Source organism: Phycodurus eques, chromosome 12 (genome assembly GCF_024500275.1).
Source record: "Phycodurus eques isolate BA_2022a chromosome 12, UOR_Pequ_1.1, whole genome shotgun sequence".
Classification (NCBI taxonomy): Eukaryota; Metazoa; Chordata; class Actinopteri; order Syngnathiformes; family Syngnathidae; genus Phycodurus; species Phycodurus eques.
In genome coordinates, this window is record NC_084536.1 from 5,849,139 (window position 1) to 5,874,051 (window position 24,913).

Genomic DNA, 24,913 nt, shown 5'->3' on the forward strand with positions numbered 1-24,913 from the left:
CTCCGGTCGTACAGGGACCGAACAGCCCGTAACAGGGGTTTCGGTACCCCATACTCCCGAAGCACCCCCCACAGGGCCGCCCGAGGACACGGTCGAGCGCCTTCTCCAAGTCCACAAAACACATGTAGACTGGTTGGGCGAACTCCCATGCACCCTCGAGGACCCTGCCAAGGGTGTAGAGCTGGTCCACTGTTCCATGGCCAGGACGAAAACCACAGTGCTCCTCCTGAATCTGGGATTCAACTTCCTCTCCAGCACCCCTGAATAGACCTTACCAGGGAGGCTGTGGAGTGTGATCCCCCTGTAGTTGGAACACACCCTCCGGTCCCCCTTCTTAAAAAGGGGGACCACCACCCCAGTCTGCCAATCCAGAGGCACTGTCCCCGATGTCCACGCGATGTTGCAGAGGCGTGTCAACCAGGACAGCCCTACAACATCCAGAGCCTTGAGGAACTCCGAGCGAATCTCATCTACCCCTGGGGCCTTGCCACCGAGGAGCTTTTTAACCACCTCGGCGACCTCAACCCCAGAGATAGGAGAACCCGCCTCAGAGAACACAGACCCTGCTCACTCATGGGAAGGCGTGTCGGTGGAATTGAGGAGGTCTTCGAAGTATTCTCCCCACCGGCTCACAACGTCCCGAGTCGAGGTCAGCAGCGCCCCATCCCCACTATACACAGTGTGGATGGTGCACTTCTTTCCCCTCCTGAGACGCCGGATGGTGGACCAGAATTTCATCGAAGCCATCCGGAAGTCTTTCTCCATGGCCTCACCGAACCCCTCCCATGCCCGAGTTTTTGCTTCAGTGACCACCAAAGCTGTATTCCGCTTGGCCAGCCAGTACCCATGAGCTGCCTCAGGAGTCCCACAGGCCAAAAAGGCCCGATAGGACTCCTTCTTCAGCTTGACGGCATCCCTCACCATTGGTGTCCACCAACGGGTTCGGGGATTGCCCCAACTCCAGGCCTGGCTCCAGAGGGGGGCTGCGGTGACCTGAGTCAAGGGAAACCTGAGTCCATAATTTGTCTTCTTCATACGGGGTCTTTGAGCCGTGCTTTGTCTGGTCCCTCACCTAGCATCTGTTTGCCATGGGTGACCCTGCCAGGGGCATAAAGCCCCAGACAACTTAGCTCCTAGGATCACTGGGACACACAAACCCCTCCACCACGAAAAGGTGACGCCTCAATGAGGGGCCTATGGACGATTTCAAATCTTTAATTAACCAACATGCATATTTTGGGGAACGTTGGAGGAGGACTGAGGGTGGGGGGGAGACCATGCAAATTCTACACTTACATAATACACTGAATACAAAAATAGTGCTAAGTATGATGTGATTTACATATTATACAACAGTCTAGACAGAAAAAGACTTGATGGCATTTGCTTGCTGTTCTGTGGCGCAGCTTTGATGTTAAAAACAAGACAGTGAGGACCTCTAGTGGATATAAGTAGTATTGCAACCAAACGGTACACCAAAAATAAAAAGGACATTTGTGTTTGGTAGATTATCACTTTGTTGCAACGATGCTTCTTTGTAGTAAACTTTATACCGTTGGTAAGACTGTTTATTTCCCTTTTCAATGATACCATATTTGTAAGGAACATACATTTGTGGGATCAACGGCACAGCTGACTATGTAAGTGGGTTGGACCCACGAAGAAAAAAATGCCAAATCTTCTCTGGCAGTGCCAACCAGCTTATTTGTCTGTTGCCAATGACTCTTGTTTTGAGCTTCTGGTGCTCCCGCCTGAGAGCATGGGCCCTGCTACAGTGGTCAGTAGGTTTTTGCTCCAAGAATCAACATGCTCCATTCGACCAATCGGGATAGATAGGGCTCGTGCGAAACAGGAAGAAACAGCTGCAAGTTGGGCGACTGTTCAATGTGGACGCGCCATTTTTTATTTTACTTTATTTTCAGTTTACAATATAGTGTACACGACTGCGCACTGGCCACAGTTTTTGCTCGCATCTTAACAACATCCTGTTTTAGCCGTTTTATTTCAGTGACAAAAGTATTTCGGTCCGATTGGGCCATTTTCAGCTGAATATTTTCAGTGGCCGAAGATTCAGTGCATCACAACTTTTATATTTATGGTCTATAAGTGTTTTTCATTGAAATATTGACTATGATTATGACTGTGCTGAACTATATTGCACTGTGCTGCGTTAGTTTCACTTAATTATCGACTCATGTATGGATCCAGTGTACGTCTCTGCTATAGGAATGGAACGGCCTCATAAACCGAGGAGCCCTTGCAATCTGTTACAGGCACAAACGGTTGCAATCATAATGGCTTTATCGCCTGTGGAGGCCGTATTTTGGGTAACATTTTGACAATCATAACTGTCAATAAATCTAAAGAGCTTTTAGTCACAGAATAATAAATACAAGACAATAAAGCCAAAGTGCTTCACCTTTAAAGTGTTCGCATCCATCCATTCATCCTTACTCACAGTGATCTGACACCACACACAGTGGAGGCCGGTCAGGCCTTGGTAACACTTGATGCTCCTGTGACATCGGTCACACTTGGTTGGGGAGTTGCCCTCCATCCACACGTGCTGCATAGCCTACAGACACACACACACACACAAACAAGTCAATCAAAGTTACCACATAATTTTCATAAACGTGTAAACAATAGGTTCCAGGGTACTTCAGGGTGGCAGAAAAGTAATTGAAAACTGCACACTTGGAGTGATATTTGTTGTGTTTGGTGTTGCATCGAGATATACCCCCAAAAGGTTTCGTTTTTTTTTTTTTTTTTTTTTAAATTCCATCAAAATAAATCCAAATGAGTCCAGCGTAGCCCTTTGTTGAGGAGGATAAATCGAGTGAATGTCGTAAATTGTTCTCAGAGAAGCTCACAAGACGTGGTAGCAACTTTGAACGAGACCGACTGGGAACCAAACCTCCATCACCTAGGTTATGTGGAAGGGATTTTCTCACAGGTCTGTAAAAAAAACTGTAAACTACGGCGGTAGAGAAAAAGGCTAAAACCACCATTCAAGCCATTTACCCTGTTTCCTTAATTGCTCTGCTTTGGTCAAATGACATACTGTACAAGGATTTGTTTACCAGTGGTTCCAACGGAGAAAGCTCAGTATCTTGCCACCCGGAAGTACATACAGTATGATGTGTGTGTGTGTGTGTGTGTGTGTGTGTGTGTGTGTGTGTGTGTGTGTGTGTGTGTGTGTGTGTGTGTGTGTGTGTGTGTGTGTGTGTGTGTGTGTGTGTGTGTGTGTGTGTGTGTGTGTGTGTGTGTGTGCGTGCCTATGTGCTCACGTTGGTGTGCCTGCGAGATTTGGCGTAGGTGCTGATGCAAGCGGCAATGTCTTTGGACACACAGCGCTCGTGCACGGTGTACTTGCATACTATCCACCGCCCCCCCCCCCAAAAAAAACAAAAAGAAAAAACACTTTTTAGTGACAACTTACATGTCGCATACATGTACATTAGCATGGTCATAGCTACCCACTCACAGGAGCAACAGAGGCCCTGCTTGCGCACGCCCAGCAACATGGTGTGACAAAAGTTACAATAGGCCGGTTTGTTGAAGTGCTTTAGGCGCCAAACGTGCTGGCCGTCCTCCTGCACATTCTGGTGGGAGAAATAGAAATGGTTTCTTTTTGCATGTACACAATAAATAAATGAGTAACTTTGAAATGCACAATTTAGGAAAAACACTTGGATGTAGATTTAAATGTGGAAATCCCTCCATCCATTTTCTGTACCGCTTATCCTCACTCGGGTCGCGGGCGTCACTATCACCCGGACACCCTGAACTGGTCGCCACCCAATCGCAGGGCACAAATAAACAAACAACCATTCGCATCTCACATTCACACCGACGGGCAATTTAGAGTCTTCTATCCACCTACCATGCATGTTTTTGGGATGTGGGAGGAACCCGTATTTGTGTTATAATTAGTATGCTGTTTTGCAACAGCTAACCTCTAAATCTTAGGAGCTTTGCCACCAACCAGCCCAGGAACTTTTGAGTTCCTGCGAGCAAAAGGTTCCTGTGGTCCATGTGGTTTGCGTTTCCATCGCACTAATTAGTTCAGGATAGCTTAAGTAAATGGGGCTGATGTTGATCATTAAAAAATTTCTAATATTTTTTAAATATTAGATATATATTATATTTAAATATTTTTTAAATATTAGATATATATTAATATTATATTTAAATTAAATATTTAAATATATACCTTTAAAACCTAACCCTTTATCCAGGTGAGGCAATTACAACTGATTCATATTTGCAATGCCAACCTGACTGCAGACAGTCTTTGAGGTATGGAGTTTTATTTTATACAGGTAGGTTTCAGTAAATTAGAATATATTAATTCCATTTTATTGAGATGACATATCTAAATAGATTGTGCAACAGAAGCTTGCAGATGACTATAGATTTTTTTATTTACAGGGTAGAAGAGGAACTACATTACAGTTTGTTCCCTTGGTACTCATTCCCTCATAAATATTGAGGTGACAAATGTTTACACCTTGGCAGAGGTCTCTTGTGTCTCATGAGTACATTTGTTCACTGAAACCCCCATGAATGACATCATTTAGACTTTAGAGACATTTATAGTTGTAATTTTGGGGCAAGCAATTAGAGAAATGTGTACACAAACCGCATCCATGCCTAGCAGAACCAGTAAGGGGATGGTGGTCAGGCCTCCTCGGATCCACTCTTCCAGGGTGACTGTGCCGTCCCGGTCGTAGTCGATCTCCTCCATCATTTCCTTCAGAATCTACAATGGTAGAAGCGGAAGCCCTGAGAAACCCTTTCGAGCTCCAATTAGATTAGGTTCGTTGAGATTTCGACATACAATACATAGTGTAACCCCTCAAAAGTAGTAGAATTTGGTGCTCAAACCTGGAGACTGTGTCTCTGTGGGTGTCTATGGGAGAAGTGCCCAAAATTATTCCAGTGAAGGCCACATATGGAAAAATGGAAGGAAGAAGGGGGCTCCACCTCACCTTGTGTTTATGATGTATGCTAAACCCAATTCGATACCCTGCAGGTCAGGGGTTGCCAACCTTTTTGAAATTCTGCACTACTTCTTTGTACTGATTACTGTGAAGGGCTACCAGCTTGATACACACTTCTGAAATTAAAAATGTGGTCAAATACTTTTCATAATATGTTCTTATAAATATGTAATAATAATAATTAAACCATTTTAAAATAATTATATTCGTCGAGGAGAAGACATGTTATTTCCTTCTCTCAATATTTATCAGCAATGATTTAACAAGGTAGGAAACAGATAACTATCAATATGCAACATTTTATTTCTATAATTATTTTCAAGTGATCAATTCTACAACATTCCTAGGATTTTACAATGTCCCATCATTGGTGATCTATTTTTAAAAACAGGCCCCGGTTCTTGGGCAACATGTGCTAAGCAGCTCAACATACAATATTAAAAAAAAAAAAAAAAAAAAAAAAAAACGGTCTAAATCTCAGTTTGGTGTTATCGGTGTGATCATGTGACATATTTTCAATAAAGTATGACACGTTGTATGATTTAATTTCCATTATTTTATATAATTTTATTTTTACACATATTTTTATTTTTCATTTAGAAATGTGTGCTATGTTTGCCAACATTTTATCGTTTTTCTTGTAATCTTGCAGGCCGTGTTTAATATTATTATTACACTATGGGACAGACCAATAAAAAATGTTCAGTGGGTTGCCAATGGCCAGACTTTGGACACACATCATCTAAAAGAGTGGTTCTCAACTGTTGTCACCCTGGGACCCGGGATTTTCCTATTGTTGCAAAGTCACGACCCACTTTCATACAAGTTAAGAACAATAAAGCCTGTTTTTGTTTAAAAATAGCCCGTGAAACACATTTACTGTATGCTATATTTTCTAATGCCGTTTCAAATGAGTTTGCTGTACCGCCAAAGGCATATCGCTTGTCTTGACGTCCACCGACCAAAGGCTCAGCTGCACTATATTTGTTTTCAGAGTAGGAAAGCGCAAGAAGTTACAGTTCTTTCAAGGGGCATAGGGGTGCGAACAATAGTTAGACAGTCTAGATATTTGACCACAAGTAACGTTACAAAAGTCAAACTGTGTTCTTATTTGTTGATGGGGAGGGGGGAACACCCGTTGAGGACATGCGGCAACTAACCAATACGACAAGATGAGACCTGTGAGGTGTTAACTTAATATAAGCTGTGCTTATTGTTAGTTGTCTTAGCACAAGCAATTAAAGCCTATAGCGTGCCTTGTTTCAACTTATGAGTGAATGAACACCATATCACATGCATGTTAGTCAACTGGTGTTGCTGAGCCAGCACATTGAGGAAGGGTGGCCCCGGCCCCCTCCATCCACAAGGGGGGGCCAAGCCAGCAGGTCCATCCCGCGGGGGACCCAGCCAGGGGAGACGCCACTCACTCCCCAGGACCCACGGTGGTCCCCTAGCCCAACCAAAGCGCCCCGACCAGTCCCAAAGGGAGGGGCTAGGGTATCGGACCACCCCACCTCATGCCCATTATTTACTTTACAGTGGTTATAAATGTGTGTGCTCTGTTGCTCACCGGCCGTAGTTCTGTCGAGTCCCACTCCAGATACTCGGCAACATGCACCATTTGATTGATGATGCGGTCCAGCTCCTACCAAAGATCCCAAATAGGACAAAACAAAGCATTGCGGCACATGGATCACACAACCTCTCACATCCAAACGTGATGTAAAGACATGCTACCAAGTCTGCAATGTTCTGTTTATGCCTCGGAATCTGGCTAGCATTAAAACGGACTGAGGGTTACAAACGATCTTAATGTCAACACGCCGCCTGCCAACCAGCTTCTATTCTTAGCACAATGGGTAAGTAAGGAGGAGGGAAAGACAACAGAAAGATGAAGAAGATGGTGGGGAAACTCACCGAACTGTCCAGGACGCCGTTGCCGTCCGTGTCGTACAGCCGGAACATGACTGGAAGGGAGACGAAGAGAGCGCTCATGACTGCTCAACGGTCAGGAATGCAGTTCACATGGCTGAATATTCCTTCCAGTGAGTGGAAATGAGCCTCTTCAATGTGCACCCAAGACAAGTGGGGCTTTAGCATCATAGCATGATCAGTGATATGTACAGCGAACACCTGCATATCGGCAAATTAACCTTTGCACGGATGTTACTGGGGAACCTAGCCACCGCTATTCGCTGAAAAACTCAACATTTTCCTGTTTTCGTGCTCGGGCCAAAGAAATAAATGTTTTACTTGCACGCCATCTTGTGGTATCTTGTGCCAAGGAAGATACCACAAGGAGAGATTGAGGAGATTCATTTCGACAAAGGTAGTGCATTTTCTTTTTTGCCATCTTGTGACATCTTGGTGTCAGGGAATTACAGTAAGGTAAAGTGAGTTGAAGAGTTTCATTCAGACAACAGTTGTGCTTTGCAACCATCTTATGGCCTCTATCGGCAATTATTAACCTTTTTAGGTGGGCATGAAACGTGGATTGTCGCTATTTGCGGCAGGGATCGGACCATAGCTGCTTGTGGCCATCCCACTAATAGACAGCGGCGTGTCAAAGACAAATACTCGCCCCAGGTGGCATGTGCCATCATTGTAAGGATGCTCTTACATTACACAGGGATTAGCATTCTCGTCGACTCTGGCATGTGCTCACTCCACAGCGTTGTGTGTTTCCTTGACAGGATCTTTGAGATCTTCATTATAAAACACTTTAATTTGATTAAAAGTAAATTTTAAGTTGCGTGTGTGTTTTCCGAACATTATGGTTGTGCCTTATGTTTCTCGCTTTCTTCTTTTCTTCACCTCCGTGACCCATTGTGGGCATAAAAGAGTTTAATGTATTAATGTGTGCCGATGGCTAACGACATGTTTCGCTAGACAAACTGTAACGGTTTTGCGATGACCTATCAAACAGCGGAAAGTTATTGTCTGAGGCGAATTAGAAACCTGATTCATTCTGTCCCCATGCCTGTCACTCACACTCCAGCTTGTCCTCTGGCGTGCCGCGCTCCAACAGGGAAAGGTAGCAGACGATGTCCTTAAGGAAGACCACCTGCGGCACTGACTGAGGGGATCCTTTGTGGCGCGATGGGCTCCTCCGCAGCGACAAAGGCTTCTCAGAGCGGCTTCTCTCTGTCGATGTTATTTTAACATCAATCAACAAATCAAACAGTGATCTACGGTGTAGCACAGTTGTACAATCGCATTATTATTTTGGTGTCTGTAAATGTACATACAATACATAAATGGCTAAAATATCTCCATGACATCATTATCAATATCTTTCTGCCCTGCCTCTCTGTGTGGTATGGAACCAAAAATGTAACGAAGAATGTAAATTAAACTCCCCCCCCCCCCCCCCCCCCTCCAGATAATTAAGATTAGTACAATTAAATCAAATTAAAATGGACTGGGGCAAAGAACATAGATGGATAAAATAGGATGTAAAGAATTGAACAGTTTGTGGATAATTTTTAATTCATTGCAGCTTCTCCTGCTTTGAGCAATTTGGCTACCGGGGAAAGTGCATTAGTCATACAGATACAAACAAAGTTTTACAACTACTGTGACTCAATAAGCTGCAGTCATTTTTTAATATTTTTCCACAGAGGCGAAAGAATATGTGCCTGTATTTTTACATTGTCTATATGTGTTGTTGCACCGTTTGTGTTCAAATATCCATTGCTTAAAGGGTTATAACTAGGCTTTACACAATCAGGATTTTTGGTTTCACCAATCAGCGAGTTGAAAAAAAAACAATAACCGATCACCGATCCTATCACAAGATGGAGCGATGTGTCTATTTAAATGACTTGGTCATTTACTGTATATACTCGATGAGCAATCGTCAGGTGTGCCGTGGCAAATTATCAATTTTTACTGAATTGCTCAAAAGCATTATTGATTTACAAGAAATAACGTATCTTTGTTCCTCTGTTTATGTCAGTGAGGCATAGTAACAGACATAACAAATAAATGCTGTTCTATTAGATGGCAAGAAGTACATACAGTATTTACCGTGTATCTACATTTTGTGACATTTTTGTTTGTTGGTGTGCCGTGAGATTTGCCAATTGTAACATATGCCTTTACGCCATAAAGGTTGGAAATCACTGCTCTAGTCAGGTCATGTATTCTAATCAATCAGGGCAAACCATCATTGCAACATGACTGAAATAATGGGTGCTAACTGACTGTAATTTAATTACTTTATTGTCTTTAAATTACATCACACACACCGAAACCTGCTTGTGAGCCGTATCGTATTAAAAGTATGTGAACATACCTCAAGCAATGCTTAAATGAACAGAATCTCCCGAGCACCGGTGACCACCACCGCACGTTTTCCCCCCATTGTGTTCCTATAATAACGGCGCCATGTCGTCGCCATGGTAACGAGTGTATCCGGTCGCGTTTGAGTTGACAAGAAAAAGCCCAGTGATCGTAAAAGACGGGATGCGGTGGTGTCGGAATACAAGATTTTATTGCAGTAGTCTTACATAGTGCAATCGTGAAAGACCGAATTTGTCGTGTCATCTGATCAGGGCCTTACGTGTTGTCTGTCGCACACCGGCGACATGTTTTAAAAAAAAAAAAAAAAAAAAAACACTTTATTGGCTGTCAGATGTTTACGATAGTACGTCAAAAGACACACGACAAGGCTAAAAATAAACTAGCTTTTGGATTGGTACACAACGGAGTAAATGTCTTTTGCGGAGATTGGCAAATTATGACATTAAAGCCGATCAGCCAATCAGCATAAAATTATAATTATCAGCCGATACCGATCAAGCCGATCAGATCGGTGTAAAGTGTAGCTATAACACAACAACAGACGCTATTGGTTAGCCCTTCTGAGGCCTTTTGCATTGTTTCTTAGCATTAAGCTAAGCAGACTTAAGGCAAAGCGCTCGTGTCTCAATTTTTTGCTGTTAAGTCAGAGAAAGAACTTGACCGAATGATAGCTTTTATCTTGAACAACTTTTAAGTCTTGTCTCTCGTACCTAAAGGCACCACTATATGTGGTTGCTGACAACCGCAGTGTATCCAACTATATAGCTTGTGGAGTTTCTCATACATTCCAATAAAGTGAATACAAATCCAATTATTAATGGAAATACATTTTTTTTTAAATTGACATAGTTGCGCTACAATTGACGAAGATTTTTAAGATAAGTTGCCTGGCTTACCTGGTGAGAGTTTCGGGGGCGACACTGGCGAGCGGGCAGGGCCAGCGTTGGGGGTCAGGGTGTTATTGCTGCTCTGGGAAGACTTGACCTGGCTGCACGGAGAGCGGTGGGGTCCCCCGGGCGTGCGGGTCCCGGTTCGGGACCTCTGCGAGGAGGAGCGAGACGAACAAGGGGAGGCGGGGGCCCCGGTGCCGCAGGCAAGCTCTGGCGTGTGTCGACCCATCGCCGACAGGATGCTCTTACCGTTCATGCCTTGGACACAAAAGGAAGGAGTCATTTAAAGAAGGAATCAAGTCGAACTTCGGAAGTCGAACACGAGCCTTTAGTTGACCCGAAACAATGTTTCCCATTTGAAAATCATCAGTTGCCGGGTTTAATTTGTTGTGTCACATTTTAACATTCCAAAGTGCCATAGAAGTGTAAAAATAAGTTCTACACTGTAACAAGTAAGCTATAAAAGCAATAAAATACTCAGATGTGATGATGCGTATGTTGATGCTTGAGTCTTACTATTTTGCTCCTTATTTTAGAAAAAAAATAAACAAATAAAAATGGTTAATGGTGATAATTTAAACACTCTTAACAATGTAGGAGATGTCTCCTTTTACCATTTTTAATTGTGATGCAAGTGTAAAAATAAGTTAGTCGTTGTAAGACAAAAACAAAACACTCTACTTCTGGGGTGTAAAAATCATTTTTGGCACAGGCCACAGTAGTTTCCCTTGGTGGGCCATTATGAACCCATATAAATGTATGATTATCTAATATTATTACAAATACACAACCAATTGATGTAGAACTAGATTTGAAAATCAGAAGCCAGTAAAACTTGGTTTGTTCACCTATTATACAATTTTTTAAAACGGGGCTTGGTAACAAAAAATGCTCGCAATATCTCAACCTTATTAAAAATGAAGACAATTTCCAATTTTGATATTTTAGCAAAAAAAAAAACCCAAAACATTAAGTCGACACCCATAATTTGCTTTCACAAGCCAAAATAATGTGGTGGGCCAGCTCTGGCCCAGGCTTTAGGTTTGACACACTACTTTGACATACAAGTGAAAGACTCATAAATACGCAGCACATTTCACATATATTAAATGAGTTGCTGTCGTGTATGTGAGAAAGGCTTTTTCCATTTTGTGAAAAGGAGCATTTTAGTTTTGCGTGAGTTTGTGTTGCAATCCTGAATTCTTTGGGTGGGGGGGGGGGGGGGGGGAGGGGGGAGTTAAACGCTATCAGTTTAACTTTGATAACAAGTAAGCGCAGACGGTAAAGCTTATCCTTGATTGCAATAAGTGTTTCAGAAAAGCAAACTGTGTAGCGACAAGCCATTTGATGTTCACTGAACATGTTTTGGGCATTCGACTTTAGAGGTTCCCTTGTTGCAAAAAAAAAACAAAAAACAAAGGAGCCAAACGCTGGTTAGTTTAAAGCAAAGGAGCAGAACACAATAATATCTCAGAGAAAAGAAACTCAATGGGGACTCGGAGGCAGGTGAAGTTATGACAAATGTCACGACATGGATTCCACAATGTAAAAAAAAACTAACACAACAAGCAGTGGTAGAGAGGGGCTACGGCCAGCCTGTCAAGGCAGTTGTGCTAGTACCTGTGATGGGGGCACAGGCCACCTCGGTGTGAATAGAGATACCAGCATCAATGGAGCAGGACTCTTTGAGAAGGAAACACATTGAGCAGCAATAAGACAACATTGACGCAGGACTAATGGGCCTTAATTCCAATGCTTGACCTTCTCTTCTACCGTAATTACAACAAGAGTCGGGAAAATGTTAAGCAATAACATAAACGGTTGCCTTGAATGAACATCATGTTGTAGCTTTAATATTTCTTTCTCTCTTCTTTACCCGAGAACATTGCCGATGTTTGCCACTAGTGAAAATAGCAAACTCAATCCCTCCTTCGCCGTGTTAGTTGCAATTCACCAAACACCAGGTGGCAGTGCAAGGCCGAAACAACTGTCCATCCATTTTCTCCAACACTTGTTCTCATTGGGGTCGTGGCTAAACTGGAGCCTCTCCAGTTTTTGACTTTGAGAGAGACACCCTGGAATGGTTGCCAACTAGTCGCAGGGCACATGTAGACAAACCAACATTCACGCCCACGGACAATTTGGAATCCTCAATGCAGAAGGAAAAGAGCGTGTCCGGAGAAAAACCCAAACAGCTGAGATTCAAACGCTGAACCTCTGACTGTGAGGCAGCTGTGGTGGCCGCTTCCAACACCTTGACATCCTATTTTAATCCATCCATTCATCTTTTCTTCTCGAGCGTGTGTCCTCATTAGGGTCACGGGTTACCAGGAGCCTATCTCAGCAGATATATTTGAAGGTCCAAAGTAGGGGACCAGGGTAACACCGAGAACCATTCACACTTACATTCACACTTATGGGTAATTAAAACACACAAAAAAGATGCAGAAACATCATTAAAATATTCTTCATAACAGTATTTGTGCTACTTAGCAATTATGCAAAGTTTGTATATCTCCACGCATACGAATAAGGACACAAATGAAGACATTTAACCCTCACTGAAATTCAAAATGTCAACCCTAGATTTATTCCCTCTTCTTTTGCCATTATCCTTTTATTGTGATATTATTATAGTGAAGCTGAATTTATCCACCTATCCATTTTCGATATTGCTTATCTCGATAAGGGTCATGGGTCAGTTGGCGCCTATCTCAACCGACTAGGAGTGACACGCAGGCAGGTGACACCCTGAACTGGTCATCAGCCAATCCCAGGGCACATATCGGAAGCCAGAGCACCCAGACGAGCACGGGAGAACATACAATCTCCACACAGGAAAGCTGGGGCTGAGATTTGAACCCACAACCTCAGAGCTATGAGGCTGATATGACGATCGTTTGGAACCTCCATTTATGTTGCTAAATGTTGTCCCTCTCCAGGTTAAGGGTTCCACGTTCAAAGTTGTCGCGTTGTATACTGCAAGAAGAATGAATGAATTTAACGTGAGGGGAGCTCACCCAGTAAGCTTCCTGCTGCTCGACAATGGTCAGGCGAGGTGCCGCCCGTTTTGCTCTTGAAGGAGGTGAAGAGATGCTTACACAGCTCCTCCGGGATGTCGTTCTCCAGGTAGGTGGCCATGAAGAGCTGGAAGCCCTCATAGTCGATTGGCTGCACGAGGGGCACATATTTAGTTGATGACAAGTACGGCATAATTAATTTTGCTTCATATCAGCAGAAAAACCTGAAAAATATTTTGGACTAAGCCTCTGTGAAAGAAAGATGATTGAATGAATGAAACAATAGCAACACAATGAGCTTCTGATATCGAAAACACTTAAACGTGCCTGTTGATGAAAGTAAAGTACACTGTATGGACCCAAGTTTTGGGATACATCGGTTAATTAACTTATCAATTGTGGGTTGGACTTGGCCACTTCTTGATTCTTCATCTCATCAAAGCCAGTTGTTCAATTGTATGCTTCCAACTTTGTGCGAGCAGTTTGGGAAAGGCTGTTGTTCTGTACCGAGTGCAAAAAGCGAGGTCTATAATATGAGACTGGTGTATTAGTACGGTGTGGAAGAACAAGCCCAAAAGACATACCCACAATGGCCACGTGTTTGAATACTTTTGTCCATATAGTGTGTGAGTGGAGTTCCTCAGGGAAATGTTTTAGGTCCATTCATTTCCTCCATAAATTATATTATCGCCACTTTTCACTTTCTGTAGGTGTCCCAATACCTTTGTCCATATAGTGTATGCGTGGAATACCTCCGGAAATGTTACAAGACCATTATATTTGATGAACTTTTCACTTCCTGTACGTGGGGTCTGTCACAATGCTTTTGTCAATTTGGTGCACATTGTTGAGTTTCACTGTGCAGTGTTAAGATGCCAATGTACTGTATTGAGTGGTACACAGTATGACAATAATGACCCAGCAGAACAAAAAACAATGGAAAGTGGGTTAGAATGGTCACCGTCATGCACAATGAATACCTTAAACACATACAGTATGCGTCAGACGGCTAAATAATTGTTGTCAGTGTTGCCACGGTAAAGCATAATCTTAATGCCACTTAACAATGCACTGTCAATCTTTGCATGTATTGAGCCAGTAAAGTCCACCCCCTGCTGCCACTTTACATCTGCTGTCGGGTGACGCTGAGCAGCATGTTGTGAATGTTGAGAGCCAATGTACATGAAGTTCACTGACAGAGACATACACACAGCATGCGCCCGCAGCGCCACCTGGGCCGAGCCTTACTTTGTCGAGAACATCTCGCTGCTGTTTTATGTGAGCATTCGTAAAAAGATCACAAGCAATGAGAAGAGAAGGAAGGAAGGATAAAAGGATTCAAGATGATGTCATTAGTCTCCACGTCCATAACTATTTTAAATCAGCTTGTCCACTCAACACATATTTCATAAAAAAAAAAGTTTACAAAATTGTACAAATCTGAATAGAGATGTTCACAACCATGAATTTGAAACAATTTGACCAATCCAGAAGAATGGCGAAAGCCTAGTAGACAAGGGCAAAATACAAATGAAGGAATATTTAAATGCATCAGGTGTCATACATTCTTTAAAACCAATACAGTTCTCGTTATGACATACAACTGACGATCTGTTTTGGAAAACTTTAGATAACTCTATTCACCACTAATTTGACCTCAGCCATCCTGTGTTGCGTGACATTCAGAATTTACAGCGTTTTTGCTATGACACTGTTTAATATTCATTCCAGCTGACTATATTTATTCCCCCTTTCAAATACAGTCCGAAAACAGCTTGTGGTAGATCTTTAAATTGGAAAGCCAATCGTCAATGCCGCCCAGTGCATTTGCACACGTTGCACGTGACAATTTCCCCCACTGGCCCAGAGAGTGGCGTCTAAATTGATACAATGAAAATTATCCATCCATCCATTTTCTGAGCCGCTTCTCCTCACGAGGGTCGCGGGCGTGCTGAAGCCTATCCCAGCTGTCATCGGGCAGGAGGCGGGGTACACCCTGAACTGGTTGCCAGTCAATCGCAGGGCACATAGAAACAAACAACCATTCACACTCACAGTCACAGTCACGCCTACGGGCAATTTAGAGTCTCCAATTCATGCATGTTTTTGGGATGTGGGAGGAAACCGGAGTGCCCGGAGAAAACCCACGCAAGCACGGGGAGAACATGCAAACTCCACACAGGCGGGGCCGGGGAATGAACCCGGGTCCTCAGAACTGTGAGGCTGACGCTCTAACCAGTCGGCCACCGTGCCGCCACAATGAAAACTAATATAGTAATAATTCCTCTCTGAAGTCTCTCTGAAGTCTGAAGAAGACATAGGCAGACTGAGACGAAATTGTCTATTGAGTTCTTTACAGCAGTGATTCTTAACCTTGTTGGAGGTACTGAACCCCGCAGGTTTCACACTCCCATTTACAGAACCATTCTGAATTGAAAAAATACAATGTGGTTTATTTCAAAGGCGGCGGCATAGTGGACGACTGGTTAGCACATCTGCCTCACAGTTCAAATCCCGGCCCCGCCTGTATGGAGTTTGCATGTTCTCCCCGTGCCGGCGTGGGTTTTCTCCGGGCACTCCGGTTTCCTCCCACATCCCCAAAACATGTGTGGTAGGCTAATTGAAGACTCTAAATTGCCCGTAGGTGTGAATGTGAGCGTGAATGGTTGTTTGTTTCTATGCGCCCTGCGATTGGCTGGCGACCAGTTCAGGGTGTACCCCGCCTCCCGCCCGAAGATAGCTGGGATAGGCTGCAGCACACCCGCGACCTTAGTGAGGATAAGCAGTAGAGAAAATGGATGGATGTATGGATATTTCAAATGTAAAACAGGTATGTATATATTTTTTTAAACGTTGGACACAAAGTCACGTTGTTCAAAGAAAAAAACCAACACAGCATGAATTTCACACAACAAAGAAAAACATTTCCAACAACAACTCAATTCAATGAAAATTGTACATGAATGTGATTTTGCTGTTCTCTTTCGTTCCACTCTCATATCATTTTCACAGCGAAGTCTGTTACTTTTCTTTGTTTTTAATGTCTACAGTCCTCAAAAAAGATTGCTCGCTTACATACGTCCGGTGCAAGCTTGTCCATGTTTGGAAGTGGTTGCTTTGCGGCCTATCAGGAAGGGGCATAGATGGTTTTCCGCTGGTAGATCTATTGCTGTCATACTAAATATGAACCATCGGTAGCTATGACGTATTCTGACACTTTGCCCCTCCTAGCCTACTACTTTGAGCACATGCTTTGACGCTGACAAAAAAATGTGAACCTCGTGAAAATCGGTTGAGAAATAAGAAAGCACATATTTATTTTCAATATACATGCATTGCATTTGATGGGAACGTTGACCCCACTAACGTAGCCCCTCCGCAGGCACGTCGCTTCGCCGGGCTGCTATAACGTGCTGCCTTATCTCGTCTTCTATTCATGTCTATGGTTTGCGGTTAGCACTTTGAAATCACTCCGCCAGCCCAGCGACGCCGCTCTCAAATAGAATATTTCAACTCAAAATGTTAACATTACCAAGCCTTGTTGTGTAGTGCAGTGGTAGTACCTGGACTTATAATTTAAGAGTTACAAGCCGTAACCTGGTCAGTTTTTTGTTTTGTGCTATGAGCCAAAATTTGAATTATGAGCGAGCTTCAGAAACGCCACCGCTCGAGTGGAAAGAAAAGAAAAAAGGGGAGGGACATTCCCCAATGCACTTTCAGCCATTAATGGAACAGGACAAATAGTCAAACAGTCAAATACAAAATGAAAATACTTGCAAGGAGCACTGAGAAGAATACAGTGCTATTGGGGGGTTTGGGGGTGGGGGCTGGTTCTGATTAATGACGTTTCAATTAATTTCAGTGGGGAAGAAATGAAAAATGAAACGAATGCAACTCATAAATCAAGGCCCTGTAGTGTTTAATACGCTTTAAGAGAAGGAAACCACATTTGTGATATTTTTGTGGTATATTTCAATTAAATGTTATTCAGTGAGTTCTATGATAACATCCATCAAAAAATCGAAGGGGCCAACTTTTGTACACCAAAAAAGGTAAAGCAGATCAGGTTATGCACCTTAGGATTTGGAATGGAAACAAGCAGCTGCGCAGTGGGTTCAGACCACCGTCATTCACGAAACACCCCCCCCCCCCCCAACTTGCCGCTGTTGGTTTAACCCCGCCAGCTCTCAAAGAAACCACCACCCGCACTCTTCTTTCCTTTTTTGGTAAAACTCACCGGCAGACTTTAATTTGCCATGCATTGTGCGATAAGCGCACAGCACACACACATACGCAGCTGTTATAGCAGAAACTAAGGAAGATGAGGTGATTATTTTCATAGATCACAGCTTGAATATCAACATTGGTTTGTGGACATTGTCTCTTTTTCACTTTTTTGGAACAAGTTTATTAACATGAATTCTGATAGTATTCCCACGTCATCAGCGGTTGATCCACTTGCAAAGCAGACTCAAACAGACCAAATCTTTTTTTCTACTTGTTTTTGAGTGGTGACTTCTTGGACCAGTGATCTTTGATAGCTATCCCACAATGCAACGCAATATCACGTTAGTCGGTAACGTTTTTTGTTCTACCCACCCGTGTCTCCACTGTTGCACGTTTTAGCTTTAGACAGGCAGAACAGGGCAGGATAAGCCTGGCAGTGCTACCGGTGTGTAGTAGGAGTGGCTAAGTAGTGGCGAAATCCTGTAGGTACTCCAAAGTGCGAATCAGAGGACCATCCAGGAAGTAATCATAGGCTGTGTCACTGTGAGTCGCCCCGCAACAAGCAAATAGAGTGTCAGCAGAGATCGTCATGTGTCAAGAATTGCGGAGTTGGCACAATGGGTACAGGAGGACTGGGCATCACCTTTCCAAAAGGGAAGCATGACTCGTAGCGGTCGGTGGGCCACACCGGAGTTGTCAACAGGCCCTGGGAGAAGCAGGAGCAGCAACAGCGGCGCAGCAGCGGAGGCCTATCCACGAGGCCTGGGAGCAGCTAAACTAATGCCAATAAAATATTAAAGCCCACTCCATTTGTGTACTTGCTGAAGATGGATGGATGCGTTTGTGGTAATAATATTCTAAAAGGTTTCACATGGCCCACGTGACATCGTTGCCAAGGACAGCCATGACACTTTTGCATAGTTCATTTGGGAAGGGCACAATACATCTGATGGAGCTCGTCTGGCACGTTCAAAATGATGGACAAAGGGGCCGCTGCATCTCACATGAAATGTATGCTCAGAGTGGATCATTCAACCACATGGCAATAAAGATCCTCATCTTGCATTCAAAGCAGGCAAATGAAAGCCTGTATGCGTTTTGTTAAACCCCTTTTCAAGTCAATCAGGTTTATGTTATGTATAAATTATTATTATTACTATTAATTCATTTGCCTGGTTGTGTCACACTTTTCGCTCGGCAGAATTTGGAAATCAGAAGCCCAATAACAAATGTTGGCATATGCGCCAGCGACTCTAACTATACTGTGTTTTAAGTAAGGTAAGGCTCCGCTGCACCACACTGCAAGGAAAGGACAGGAAGAGTCGGCAGGAACAGTAAGTCATTCATTCATTCATTCATTCATTTATTCATCTTCCGTTCCGCTTCTCCTCACTAGGGTCGCGGGCGTGCTGGAGCCTCTGAGCCCAGCTATCTTCGGGCGAGAGGCGGGGTTACACGCCGAACTGGTCGCCAGCCAATCGCAGGGCACATAGAAACAAACAACCACTCACACTCACATTCACACCTATGGGCACTTTAGAATCTTCAGTCAACCTACCATGCATGTTTTTGGGACGTGGGAAGTAACCGGAGTACCTGGAGAAAACCCACACAGGCACGGGGAGAACATGCAAACCCCACACAGGCGGGGCCGGGATTTGAACCCCGGTCCTCAGAACTGTGAGCCGGATGTGCTAACCAGTCGACCACTGTGCTGCTCAGCGACTGTTTTTCTCAATGTCTTTATGTCTCAAAAGTATTCTCTGTCAATTGACTGTCTCTTGTCGTACGAGAGCAGCTCCAACTTCCAGGGACAAATTCCTTGTGTGTGTTTTTTTGGACATACTTGGCAAAATAAAGATGATTCTGATTCTGAGTCTGATTCTGTACTTGTGTGAAAAGACTCAATTGTGGAAATATCGCATTAAACTGTTTTGCACCACTTCAGTCCAGATTTTTCGGGCCGTGGCTAAAATGGAGCCGAGTGACGCACTTGGGCAATGAGTGACGTATTCACCCTGATATATATTTGCTACATGTAGGGACGGGCAGGTAAAAGAAAGATGTATGCTATTTGATTGACACCGTGGATGTGGTTTTAGCACATTCAGCGGACAAAAACTGCAGTCAATCACCACGAAAATGTATGCGGACATTTCTACTTACGCCCACATCAACCTGTGAAAATATCACAGGTTGATGATAACCCCATATTTGTGATTTTATGGATGTTACAAGCGTTTGCTCTCCATATATGGGCGCTCGCTATGTAAACAGCTTACAACACTTAACGTCAGAAAACTGCAATCAATCATCATTAAAATGTATGTGGACATGACTACTTTTGCCCACTCGTCCCCAACATGTCTGATGCTTGAAAAACTATTGTCAAAATAGCCAAGGGATAGAAAATTCTAGCTCAGTACATCGCTTATTTGACCCTTTTTGAGGGGGTGGTCCTATTCCATGCAAATGAGCCACCACCCATATACTATACCGGCCAATGGCGAGTATTTTTTGGGTGCACATAGTAATTACAACTACATTTTGGGACAATATTCACATTTATTGACTATTATCTTGTTGCAAATCTTGCTTCAAATCATATGAGCAATCTCAAATGTCATAAAAAGTAGTGCAATTATTATGAATCAGTTTTCATTTACAGTTGCAACTTACAGATCACAGTCGATCTATAAACTGCATGTACCTTGCGTAACACAACTTATTGAGTAATTGTTTTAAATTCTCATACATTTGTTTAGCTTGTCGGCGACATCTAACCCAAGAAGAGACTTTCAGCTTTTTCCTGCCATGGGTCGTCACCACAGCGAGTCACTCGCATCATTTGTTTGCCAGCCATTTTTTTATCCGGGCTTAAACGCATGTCCCAATTAACGTCACAAACGCGTTTTTAACTGCACATGTGGACATTTGCACACGAAATTACTTTAAAAAAAAAAAAACAATACATGATAAATACAGTATATAGGCATTTCTTCACACAAAGTCTCACTCTCTTAGTACAATGGATTGGAGGCGTGCCCCGCCACGCCAATCTTTTTTCTCTCTCAGTTTGGTGCATGCTATGTCAGGCGACTCACGGCACGGTGCTTGTGTCAAAATCCAAGCATATGTTTCTAAATAAGAGTCTATATGTGCAGTGGGCCCATCGCCATAAATAAAAACTCTGCACTCCTCATCAAGTCAAAAACGTCACCGAACAATCAAGTACGTGTCACTTATCAGAAGGTAACACTAAGCTTTGCATTCAACCAAACTCACTGCAGCTCTGCAGCAAGCTTCATAATAGATCATATGTGATGGTGCAGGGATATCATGTGGGTGTGTGGACGCCGTCTGTTTTACCCACGCATCAGTTTCAAAGAGTTATGATACAAACGAACTACGAGACAAAAAAACAAAAACAAAAAAAAACCGTTGCTCATCTCCCCTCCTTTTTGAAACAAGATGGAAGACGCCTCCTTTGTCGGCAATTCACACTGCGGTTGCTCCAGTGCACCAAATGACTCATGCCTGCAAGCACAAGAAAATTGATAGATGACAGCGAGCGAGGCCAAAGTCAGCCATTGTGGCGCCAGGTGAGCCCACGTGCATGTGCGTGCAAACTCTGTCTGGCCCACACGGATTCAGAGGGAGGAGCGCTCACGTCGATCATCAAGCCAAAGGTGGAAGAGAGAAAAGATGAGAAAAGCAGAAATATTCTTGACAACAATGATGAAAGTGGTCGTTGAACTGCATCGTATCACACGATGTTCAATAAACCTATTGTAGAATTGTGACAATTCAGTTGTAAATGAACCTTAGGGCAGTGGTGGGTAGAAATTAAGTACAAATACTTCATAACTATACTTAATTAGATTTTTCAGGTACAGTATTTGTTCTTTACTTATTTCTTTTTCAGACATTTGTTTATTTTACTCCCTACATTTGACAAGAGTTATGTACATTATAATCCCTGCATTGTCAAAATAGACTTGTTCTTTCAACCTCTGCAGATGACGGCACAATATAATAAAAGACGTTACTAGACAGAGAAAAGGTCAAACTTGGTTGAGATCTTGATTGGGTGAGATCTTGTGCTCTTATAAGGCTGAAAAAAGTCGGACAGCAGCGGCACGGAGGAATGTGAAACGGGGCGTTAACAATTGAACAATTTAAACCCCTAATAAGGGGTATGAGTATGGATATGATATAATATGATATGGATGGATAAACTGCTGATAAGCATTTTCAGGGGTTGTTTCAAGCCCCACCTCCTGCAAAAAAAGAAAGAAAAAAAAAAAAAAACAGTACAGTGGAACCTCGGTTTACAAATTAAATTTATTGGGTGACCCCTTTTGTAACCTGAAACGTTCTTAAACTGAGGTAATTTTGCCCTTTAAAATGAATGGAAATGCATTTAATCTGTTCCAGCCTCCAAATTCAATTACACTTACCATTTTTTATCAGTGTGTGGTTAAAAATAAATACAGTGCAATACAGAAATAAGTGAAAACACACTATTATAAAGAAATAAAACACTACATACAGTAAATATGATAACCGTTTATTGCTCATTAACTTTAACTAAGGTGGAGTTAAGAGGAGGAAGATCAGAGCTCTTTGAAGAAGACCCTCCTTCCATAATAACACAGGGACATTCAGATTTTGTTTTTCCTTTTGTCTGTTTTTTTTTCTAATTCAGTGGTTAATTGTGGCGCAACAAACCGATGAGGGATGACACATTGTCATTTAAAAGATTAATTGCTCTGTTGGCCAATTTTCTGCGCATTTCTTTTGATCTTTTTTCTTATAATTATTTTTGCCTCACTTATGCTATTACCAGCGAGAGCATTATAATTTTTATTAGTCTAATAAAGAGCAAAACATCATCAACAACAACAACAAACATACAGTGCCTACGTTAGTTGCATTGCACCTGGTTCCAATCAGCACTCATCACTGCCTGCACTTAAGCCTGCCAGTTCCAGTGTTCCAGCGCCAGAGTATTCTCGCTCCCATGCGGTACACCGGCCGACTCGTTACTACTGCTCATAAGGATAGATTCTCTAATTACCCGTGCATGAAATAACTCTCTGTTTTCCTCCTCCAGTGCCTTCCTGTGCCTCCAGCCACAACGCTCATCCCAACTGCACTGCCAAGTTCACCCACCTGCTCACGCTCCAGTCCCAGCTCTTCCGTACCCAGCTCAAGCCTTGGAATTCTTGACCTTGCGCTTCACCCCGATAAACCCCTTCACACTGCTTCCTCAGTCTCAGTCTGCTTTTGAGTCCAGTCCAATATTGTTTGGTTACCAACTGTGACAAAAGTCTGCGGTTCCCTATTAAAGCTTCTGCCCCGGAGACCCGACCTCGGATAAGCAGAAGAAAATGGATAGATGCAGTATCTTGCCTGTAGCCAAAACTCAATTACAAAATACAATAGTGATAAAAATAAGAGAATGAAGATGACGCTGATGTGCACACACCTGCTCAGGGTTGTATTTGGAGAGCACTCCTTCACCGTGGAACTCCTCGAGAACATCCCTTAACTTCTTTGTCGAGTCTGTGGAGGAAAGAGAGGGGGAAAAAATCACTCACAGCAGTTCAATAAATACTAATGGCACGCTTCATCAGTTTCTATATTGTTATATTTTTCCTTAAAGAATCTTCAATGCCACATAGCCTTTATATAACAAAGAAAGCTTTCTGGTAACTTAAAGGAGCCGTTTTCTTCTCAATTTAATACAGTTCCCATGTCTTAATCATGCTTTCATCAAAATACCCTAGGGATAAAAAATTAGAGACATACGTTATTTGCACACATTCCTTTCCATGGTGAAACTGGCTCGTTTTAGGGGCAGATCTGTCTGCCCTCATCCCGCACCATATTATTTTCTTCTGCTTCGTCAAAATGACAACCAGTTGCCTGGATCTTTCTTGTGACTCGGAGATTGGCTGTCTCTACAATGACCTACAATTCCAAACTAAATTCTAACATTTCTTCCATGAAATTGTGTTAATTTATTCACAATAGCTGCACTGCTTCATGTACGTATATTTGGATGTTAGATTTTTTTTGGCCTATCAGATTTCCAGCTCTACATACTGCCTTGTTAGTCTTATCTGCCTAGGGCCTTCAGAATCAGCAGTGCCGGCCGATGTACTGTAACTAAATGTATATTAGCAATGGGACTCTTTCTTGGACCAATCAGATTTCAAATTCACCTCACAAGGTCAACTAGCTGTCCCACAATAATGTCAGCATTTTTCTGTCCTCTGATTGGTTGGTCAGAGCAAATTGAGTTTGACTAGTAAAACAGCCCTGAAGCGATCTGCTCACATTATACATTTAATAATCAGAATCTCTGGTGATTACGTTTTTGTTATGTTATTAGACAAATATTGATTCTGAAGTGCTTCAGATGAGTTGGATTAAGTCGGGAAAATCCTCACTGAAGACCCAGGTACTAAATGCATAGCCTGCCACTTATGTAGCCAGCCCCAGAATTTACTATTGTTGGTAAAATGCAGTGTCTCACTAATCAGACATCTATTCTCAATAACCTTAGACAGTGACTCTCTCAGGGAATGATGGATAGACATTGATAACCGGTAATAAACCTCCGCACAAGGACAAGAAGAAGAGTCCAGGCACGTGCTTGTTTGACTAACAAATATGCCACAAGGCCACCAGATGAAAGTCCCTGTCCCATTTAGTGCATGTCCATGTTTATGTTAGGGTTTGCTTATATAACTGGAGCTGCAGACCAGCAGACTGATGTAATATATGTCATGAATGGAACAGAGGATAGGACCCAAAAAATGCACGACTCCAAAACAAATGGACAGTTTCAAAAAGAGAGGTTTAATATATGGGAAGAGGTCGGTACACAGGCAGGCAATCCAAAAAAGGCAACAGTATCCAAAAACGTGAGGAAAAAAGGAGAGGTCGATAATCGGAACAAGGTCTAGTCTTACTGTGAGTCTGTGACGTGGAAAGAAGGAATGCTGGAACGCGACAACAAGGTACAATGAACTGGCGACGAGAAAGAATGAGACATGAGGTTAAATGCAAGGGGTAATTAAGGTGAACGAGGCACAGGTGGTGAAGAGGATCTCAGGAGCACGTGTGTTCGAGACAGGTGGAAAACAACAATCGGAACACACACCCATGACAGTACCTCCCCCGCCCCCTTAACGGCCGGCCCCAGATGGCCCCGGAGCCCCTGGATGAGCAACGTGGAAGAATAAACGCAGACGGCACCCATGAACATTCCTCAGGCCCGTAGCCCTTCCACTCCACCAGATATTGAACCCCCCCCCCCCCCTCAGATGAGACGACAACAGCCGCCTCACAGCGGGACCAGAGGGGAATCCCAGGCGGGCTTGAGCAGGCTGACGTGAAAAGCTGGGTGCACCCACATCGACCTTGGGAGCTTAAGCTTCACGATGACGATGAT

The 24,913-nt window shown here is 43.1% G+C and overlaps 1 protein-coding gene across 5 annotated transcripts in view; it reads right to left on the reverse strand.

Annotated features, from left to right (window-relative positions):
* LOC133410532 (diacylglycerol kinase beta) overlaps positions 1–24,913 on the reverse strand; it is a 117,595-nt gene that overhangs the window by 79,270 nt on the left and 13,412 nt on the right. For 3 of the 5 annotated variants that reach the window (XM_061691849.1, XM_061691850.1, XM_061691853.1), the window contains 10 exons: positions 22,940–23,016; positions 13,222–13,372; positions 10,208–10,459; positions 7,998–8,150; positions 6,924–6,973; positions 6,577–6,651; positions 4,646–4,765; positions 3,488–3,605; positions 3,291–3,379; positions 2,459–2,575 (listed from right to left, as the gene is read on the reverse strand). In XM_061691849.1, coding sequence (XP_061547833.1) covers positions 2,459–2,575; positions 3,291–3,379; positions 3,488–3,605; positions 4,646–4,765; positions 6,577–6,651; positions 6,924–6,973; positions 7,998–8,150; positions 10,208–10,459; positions 13,222–13,372; positions 22,940–23,016 — 1,202 coding nt within the window. Of the gene's footprint in view, positions 1–2,458; positions 2,576–3,290; positions 3,380–3,487; positions 3,606–4,645; positions 4,766–6,576; positions 6,652–6,923; positions 6,974–7,997; positions 8,151–10,207; positions 10,460–11,821; positions 11,885–13,221; positions 13,373–22,623; positions 22,823–22,939; positions 23,017–24,913 lie in introns of those variants that run through there. The other 2 variants (XM_061691854.1, XM_061691852.1) reach the window with 2 other exon arrangements.